The sequence below is a fragment of the Apis dorsata genome, unplaced genomic scaffold (assembly GCF_000469605.1).
Source record: "Apis dorsata unplaced genomic scaffold, Apis dorsata 1.3 scaffold_188, whole genome shotgun sequence".
Taxonomy (NCBI): Eukaryota; Metazoa; Arthropoda; class Insecta; order Hymenoptera; family Apidae; genus Apis; species Apis dorsata.
Genome location: NW_006263473.1, coordinates 1,151,580 through 1,160,034, shown reverse-complemented (window position 1 = coordinate 1,160,034; position 8,455 = coordinate 1,151,580). Strand labels below are relative to the sequence as shown.

General features: G+C 30.7%; 1 protein-coding gene across 2 annotated transcripts in view; it reads left to right on the top strand.

Annotated features, from left to right (window-relative positions):
* LOC102674786 (intersectin-1-like) overlaps positions 1-8,455 on the top strand; it is a 10,101-nt gene continuing 1,646 nt past the window's right edge. The window contains exons 1-9 of one of the 2 annotated variants that reach the window (XM_006614507.2): positions 1-135; positions 2,310-2,512; positions 2,786-2,921; positions 3,917-3,955; positions 5,749-5,860; positions 5,989-6,146; positions 6,279-6,410; positions 6,500-6,682; positions 8,324-8,455. In XM_006614507.2, coding sequence (XP_006614570.2) covers positions 2,325-2,512; positions 2,786-2,921; positions 3,917-3,955; positions 5,749-5,860; positions 5,989-6,146; positions 6,279-6,410; positions 6,500-6,682; positions 8,324-8,455 — 1,080 coding nt within the window. In that variant the 5' untranslated portion in view covers positions 1-135; positions 2,310-2,324. The remainder of the gene's footprint in view (positions 136-2,309; positions 2,513-2,785; positions 2,922-3,916; positions 3,956-5,748; positions 5,861-5,988; positions 6,147-6,278; positions 6,411-6,499; positions 6,683-8,323) is intronic. The other variant, XM_006614508.2, reaches the window with a different exon arrangement.

Below are 8,455 nucleotides of genomic sequence, written 5' to 3'. Positions count from 1 at the left end.
GAGAGAAGGAAGATTGAAAATCGAGCGTGTATGGTGGATTATGCGTGATCGTAGAAAGGAGGAAGTGAGGTAAAAGTGTTTTTTCGAGGCAAAAGCGGGCCGGCGAGCGAGGGGGCTCCGGGATTCGAGCAACAGGTAATTTAAAAGCTGACTCCGAGCGGGGTACCGGTTTCCTGGTCGGGGGTGAGATGGTTGGTTGTTTGGCTGGGCCGAGATGATGCAATTTACGCGCCCTTTAATGAAGGCAGGGGCTGTTTCTTGCTCCGTGGAAAATTCGATTTTTCCTTTGTATTGGTGGATATTTTGTTCTGTTGGATATCCTTGATCGGAGATAGTGGAAGGGAAAATCCGATTTTCCTTTTCTCGTGACATTTTCATGATTTTCCGGGACTAGGAAAAAGGGAAAATTGTATTTGTCCTGTGTCGTTTTTAAATCGTGTGTAAGAAGATTTGTGATGATTTACATTTATGATGATGCTTGAAAATGCTTGAGATTTGCAATGAGTGAGAAATTATATTAAGTAATAATAGAACTTTTATTTACGTATTTTTCTTATTAATTTAGTAAGCTTTTGAATTCTTATTTCACAATATCCATATTTGTCTTTCCATTATTTTTAGTCAGTCGTTATATTTAATTTCTAAAAATCATCCCTATGAATATTTCAATTACATTCGTCGAATCTAAACTCTCTTTCTCAATATTAATTTAAAAATCAGAAATAAAGAATTATTTTTCTTAAAAATCTTCGTCCACGTCCCCATCTATCAAGATGTCAATTAAATTTCGCGTGTCTGAATATCTACATCGCGTAAATAATTTTCATTGGTTAAAGGTCGGACGAAAGTATAATATCGACGGCGTGGGACGTGGATTAAACGGGTCTGTTGATGCAAGTAGGTTAACTACATCGTAGATAACAGGTCTCGTTACACGGAAGGGTAGTTAAGTCTTTCGTCAGGGGGTGATTTATCGACGGATTTGCAGATTTGCCTATCGGATAAGCGAAAGTGGATTTCGTCCGTTAAAGCGTGTTCGTCGCCTTTTTCTTCGGCAACTTAACGCTGTATCGGTTTGCATTTGAACCCATTCATGCGAGAATTCGTCGATTAACCTTAGCTTTAACGACTCCTCGTATCTGCGTATTTCTTGGAGGAGTCGTCGATAAAAAAAAGTTATTATATTTTAGATTTATTGTTTATTTATAAATAAGAGAAAGAATTACGAATTCATATGCTTGTTGTGTCAATTATAAATTCTTCTCTTTTTTTTTAAACTTTTTTTTTTCTTTGGAGAGAAATTTATTTTCTTTTTTGAAGATTCGAGAAGGTAAAATATTGTTAGGAAAGTAATAATTATTAAATAAAATTTTCCAGAAATTGCAATAATAAAATTAGTAATAATCTTTCATTCAAAAATGAAATAAATTTTGGATAATGTTTAATGAGAATGATAAAAATCGATTAATATGAAAGATATTTGATCTAATTATTTGCACATAATATTCGTTCATATGTATATGTAAATTTTACTAATATTGAAATAAATGGCATAAATGGTTGGAATTTTTTAGAGCATTAAATGAGAATTCAACGAAATTTCAGTGAATTAAATTTCAGTGAATAATTTCTGCAAAATTTCTAATTAGAAAGCATTCAATTATTAATTGTATGGTTAATTATCGTTTTTAATATGCGATAAGATATTAATCGAGTAACATTTGAAAATAATTCTTTAATTTTAGATTTTACTTATAATATTTTAATCAAAAAAATAAAAAAATAAAAGGTGTTATAAATAATAAAATATAATGAAATATAATAAATGCAAGGTACACGGAACTAAAGTCTATCAAGCGTTGGATAAAGCCTTGTTTATCGACTTCAAAGTTTAAAATATGCTTCAAACTTTCAGGCAGCCTTCCAAATATATCCTACCTAACATTTAAAACTCATCTATTTTTCTGAGTTTAAATAAATTTTAATACACCCTATAAATCTAAATTATATCGTTCTAAGATATTTTATTTTATAAAATATATTTTATAAAATGTCATTTTATAGAATATTATCATTTTATAGACATAATATATAGACAATATAGACATAATATAGAATATTATCATTTTATAGACATCTCAAAAAATCAAATAATGCGTTCCAAAAATTTATTTTTTCTATCTCTTCTTTGAACTTCTTTTTCCTTTCTATAGTTGTTTTCCTTTTTCTGACAAATAAATTTTAAGAGGAAAATTGAATCGAAATAATGATTTTCGAATTGGATTCGTACTACATGAAATTTTTTCCAGGAAAATACGAGCTCGATGCCGGAGGCTTCAGGGTCAGAGGTGGCCGACGAGTCGGATTATTCGATTTTCGAGAATAAGGCCGGCTTGGCCGAGGATATGAAGTTTCTGGCAAGTATGCCGGAACTATGCGACGTGACCTTCCTCGTCGGTGATACCAAAGAACCTATTTGCGCTGTGAAGGCTGTTTTAGCGGCCAGAAGTAGGTTCGTATCGTGTATTATTTCAAATAATAATAATTTATTCCATTTATTCATTCAATAGTCAAATTTGAAAATTCTCAAAGTTAAGAGAGAATTCTAAAATTTGTAAAAATTTTAAAAATCTTTGACATGTCTACGATTCTTCAAAAATTTTAAGAATTTTAAAAACTCTAAGATTTTCAACGATTTCAAGGAAAATTCTTTAATCTCTAAAAATTCTACAAATCTTTAAATTCAATGACGAAATTCACGCAAATTCTTCGTTTTTTTTTCCAGAGTTTTTCAGAAAATGTTTTACCAGGCGCCAAGTCCACAGCGTAAAAAAGAACCGGCACCGAAAGAGAATAAAATCCGCCTGTTTCTAAAGAGAAGCTCGGAACCGTTGTTGAATCTACAGAATGCAGCGCAACAGGTAATCGCAATCATTGCGGAAACATCACTTTATTTGTACTTTTGCTATTCTTTAATAAACAGTATCGATGTTGGCTATTCGAAGGCAGAAATGTCAAATCAAATTGAAATTCGAATCGAGCAGACAACAGTGTGGGCAGTGAACTTTGAAATATTACACGTGGAGTGGAATACACCTACGAGTATCCATATCTTGTCATGTTGAAAATTAAATATTTGATTGATAAACTTTGATTCTTGAAAATTTATATTTTAAAAGTGAAAAACATTGGATTTATGAATTCTTCTATTGATATTGGTTATATTATAGAAAGTGTTTTATATTTAATATGCTTTATAGTTAAAATATTGACATTGACATGTGAAAAAAATGGAATATAATTTTTTAACGCGACACTATATTTTCAAGAAAATTGATTTTAAATATTTTAGTTACATCTATATTTAACTATATCCTTAACAAAATGACTACTATATATAATTACTACTTATATTCTGTTATATTATGTTATTATTTATGTCCATTATATTGAATAATGGAAAAAACGTAGATATGAAACGAGATATTATTGAAAATTTCATTTTGTTGAACACGCAATTTTATTTCTTGGTAATAAATTTCTACGTAATTAAGTTTCTTTTATTATAATGTAATATCGTCATGTATTAATATCTTCTTTCATTAATATTCTCTATTATTCTCCATTATTCAATGCAATTATACAAGTAAATAGAGATACCTGTATAATTTTAACCATTACTAGTTTAATATCGAAATATAAGTAAATCGCACGCATTGAAATAATTGCGTGCGATTAAATAATTTTGAAATTGCAATTTTTTGGATACTAAAATTATTTATAGGATATTCTGCATATAAATTTATGCATCTCACAAAAATATTGACAACTTGAAAAATATTTATACATACCGTGTTCAAATACAGTCGTTAAAATGATAGAAATAGTAAGTGTGCGTTTGTTGTGTGCCGTGTAGCGGTCAGGGTTCGCGCAGCAGTTGGCTCCCATACAAGAGGTATTATTTTATCGCCACTTCTCTATACGATTTTGCATCCTCCTTTTTTTTTTTTCTTTTTTTACTTGTCGATTTCTTTCCTCGGCCTTTCTCTTTCACTCTAATGCTCGCCAAACTACTCTCTCTTTCTTTCTCAGTTCTCTTTCTTTCATGATCTCTAATAAAAATAAGGAGAAGGATCCTGGATAACGACGATCCTAAATAATTTAAAGAATTGGTCAGATGGATTGGTCTATTTTTTTTTTCACTATTTCTCGATGTATGGTTTATAGTAGAATTTTTAGAGCGAGATCTCGCGACGAAGGAGTTATCCTGGAGTATCGATTGCATGGAATATTTACGCATTGATATTGTGAAATCAATGTAATTAGTTGTGAAGTTAACAAAATCGATATGATTATTTCAAAAAAATTATTTAGAATTTAATTAATATTTATGTACATTTAAAATTGTTATAATAATATTTATATGACTTAGGTTTCAAATTATCACAATATTAATGCTATATTATTTATTAAAAAATATAGAAATTATATTTTACTGTATTTAAAGAGATAGACTATGGATTTATTATCTTTGGATACCAGATTAACTCTTTTAAAAAAAACTTTAAGAAAGGATTATTTATAATTTTAAAGAATTATATTATTAATATATTCATGGAATATTTGAATTCTAAGGATCAAAACAAGTACAAAAGTTTCTAATCAAAAATTTGGCTTATTTATTAAACTATAAGTAACTATACTAGTATAGATATCTATTGAAGTTTGCATTAGATGAAGCGAGATGAAGATAGAATGACACGGAGCGCCATGCCGTGGCGTAGCTTGAAACTAAAAATATAGCTATCTCACTCTAACTATATCTTGCTTCGTCTAACAAGCTTCGTGTAGCAATTGCTCATAACTTTAATAAATAAACCTCAACTGATATTTTTATATTAATAATCAACGGTTATGTTTAGATTCTTCAAAGATAATTAAAAATTTCTCTCAAATTATGAAATTGAATCAAAATTATTTGAGATAAAATATTACTTCGAAATTTTCAATCCTATTATTTTTTTTAAATAAATATAATATTCTAAATTGTTTAAGTATACAAAATATTGCAATATTAAAACAAATTGATAACAATCAAATTATATTTATCAATCTAGTATCCTCGTGTACGATTAATTATTTAGAAATTACAATGCATCCAACACAATTGAATCTATATATATATCGATGAAGCATTTGTGATTCCAGTCTATCTCTTTCAGTCGGCATGCAAGTCTTGAAGTGACTACACGGTTTCAAAGATCGTATCTTTCTTATATACTATAGTATAGTATATACAGGCAAATTTGCAATAGCTGTAGACACGCACGATCGCAATCATAATCCTCTTTAATAGAGGAGGGCACGATTTGATTCTGCATCTCACAATTCGTCGTGCAGTCATGAAACTATAAAAGCACAGTAGTTCGCCTATAAAGAGTGTGCACCTATATGAAATTTTTGCGATTTCAATATTTCGATTTTTCAATTCTTCATCGATGCTTAAGCGAATAGTGATGGACGATCTGATTATTAAGAAATCATTGACGAGATGGTTTTTTAGAATTATTTAAGAATTTGTCTTACAAAAAAAAAAATTTAATCATCGAATTGTTTAATCTTCAGGTTGAAAGTATATCCATCACTATGTACACAGAGATAATCGCTTAGCATGAATTTTCAATTCTCAAATTCGTGATACGATGTTTTCATTGTTATAAATATGAAATTTTATTTGATGAATCATAGCCGAATCAGCATCATACGGTGATCATCGAGGAATTTGAACCTGATGTGTTTCGCCAGCTGATCGAATACATTCATACCGGATGTGTGACATTGCAGCCTAGAACATTATTGGGTACGTGCTTTACAAATATTGTTAATTAAAATAATATTGAAAAAAAAGTTTCGACCTCTTTTCTTTGACGACTATAATTCAATTATTAATAAATATTGCCTTGACGTATCAACAATTTCATTTTAAAGGATTGATGAACGCAGCTGATTATTACGGATTAGAACAACTGAGGAAAGCTTGCACAGGATTTGTGCAATGTTGTATAACAGTGGACACGGTGTGCGCTTTATTGGCGTCAGCTGAACGATACATTCAGTACAAATGTACAAAATCCTTGGTTCATAAGGTGAGATCGCAAAAATGTATAAAATTTTTTGAAACTTTTCTCTTCTTCTTCGTTCAACAAGACCCTAAAAGAAAATAATAGGTTAATTTAAGGAATATTCTTAAAAATATTACAAATATATTTTATTTACAGGTATTTGAATTCGTCGACGAACATGGCAATGAAGTGTTGAATCTAGGCTCGTTCACCCTTCTTCCTCAGCATGTAGTCCGTTTAATCCTCGCTAGGGAAGAGTTACGTGCCGATGAATTTACCAAATTTCAAGTAAATATTACATTCGATATTATTAAAATCATAGTTTCTGTTCTGAAAGATTGGATTGTTATTAAGAGTTCGTCAAAATATACTCATAGGCGGCCTTGATGTGGAGCAAGAAATACTGCGACAGCAACCAGAATCAAGATCTGAAGGACGTGATAGGCAACTTTCTGGAGTACATTCAATTTCACAAGATTCCTGCAAACGTGCTTATGAGGGAGGTTCACCCTCTGGGCCTGGTACCTTCGGGGATCATAGTGAACGCGTTGGCCTATCAGGTGCGTGTTGTTTCAGAAATAACAATGGAATTAAATGCTAACACATTCTCACTTCTCGTTCTCTTTTTCTCTCTATTTCTACTAATCAAAATTCCAAGTATTCAGAGTAGAAGCCTAGATATATTCTATAATTTTTACCTAATACGAAGTCATTTGTGCCTTTCATTAGGAATGTCGCAGACAGAATTAGTTGCAAAATTATTATTATTACATTTGAAAAAATATACATATAATATCATTATTAGTCTGATATTTGACGAGATTGACACTGTTACAAGCAGCACTTTTAGTGCAGAGGATCGTAGTTTGCGAATTTCTAGCGAAATGAGATAAAAAAATGTACATTCTCCACGAAGGTAGTATGCTCTCAGTTCAAAGTTATTTCGTTCGATATATAACGTTTCGTTATATATCCCTAGAAAGCTAACCCAAGAACGACGAGAAATTATGGTCGGGAATAATTCAAGTATGAATATGCATTTATGATTCTTCTTGTCCCCTTTGATATGTATATATAATACACACATGTACTTGTTTGTGTCTCTTGTCGAAGCATGCGGAAGAGAGTGCAAATTGTTTAAAAATTTGATTGAAAAATTCATTATGTATATATATGCGATATAGTGTGTAATAATTGAGAACTTTTTTTTTGAATGTTTCGAAATTTTTTATTAATTTATCTAAAAAATTAAATGTATACTTCTTATTTAGAAATTCTTTTTATCCTTGTATAAAAATATTTTATTTTATTTTTATCGTTTATTAATAATTAATATTTTATTATTATTTTATTTAACATTTAATATTAATCATTAATATATATATATATATATTTTTTATGTTTAACGATATATCACATTGATGTACTATTTACATTGTTCAGAATAATATTGTGAAATAATTAGAATATTATTCACTTGACGTATTCCTTATAAATCTAATAATCTTGAATATATTGACACATTGTGGACAGTGTAAGAGTGTATCACTCTTTGTTTTTAAACCTTGGCATACTCACATCTCTAATATATTATTAATTATATATATCATTTTATATTTTATACTTTATACACATATGTTGAAAGGAAAACTTTTCCCCTTATTGCACATGTAGTATATATTTCGATTAGCTCTTGTTAGCTCCTTTTAAATAAATAAATGTTTCCTGAATTCATTCTTTGAAAAATGAACACCTTCTTTCCTATTAAATTTACGATACAGATAAATAACCACAATATACTTTCCATCACAATTTAATATATCAATATAAAAAACTTCACAAAACTTATACCACCCTTTCGATACGGAGAACGTCATATATTATCCATAATTAAGAAAAATACACTTAAAATTATATTCTTCTATCTTCGAATCTATCCATCTTCTAAAAATCAAAAGAGTTTAAGCTTGTTTAACCAAATTACATTGGTTTACATTGGACGAAGATACAGCTTCAAGTCTCGGCCGCGAGATGGCGCTGCGACACGCGTTCCCATAACGAAAGGGTCGCAACTCACACCTCGAAACACCCCCCGAATCACAACCACAAGAACAACTATCGTAGACACGATCCCTCCACCCTTTCATCCACCCTTTCTTCGCCCCATCCCGAAAGCCTCTTAACCAGAGAGTTTGTTGCAGGCAGACCCGACCAGTGTCGACCCCGGAAAGCTCTCCCCCCACAAAGTGAAGCACCAGGACCGTAGTCTGTCGGTGCAATCCTCGTTGCAGGACCAATTCGGGAGCAACACGTCACTGAGCTCGACCGGGTCA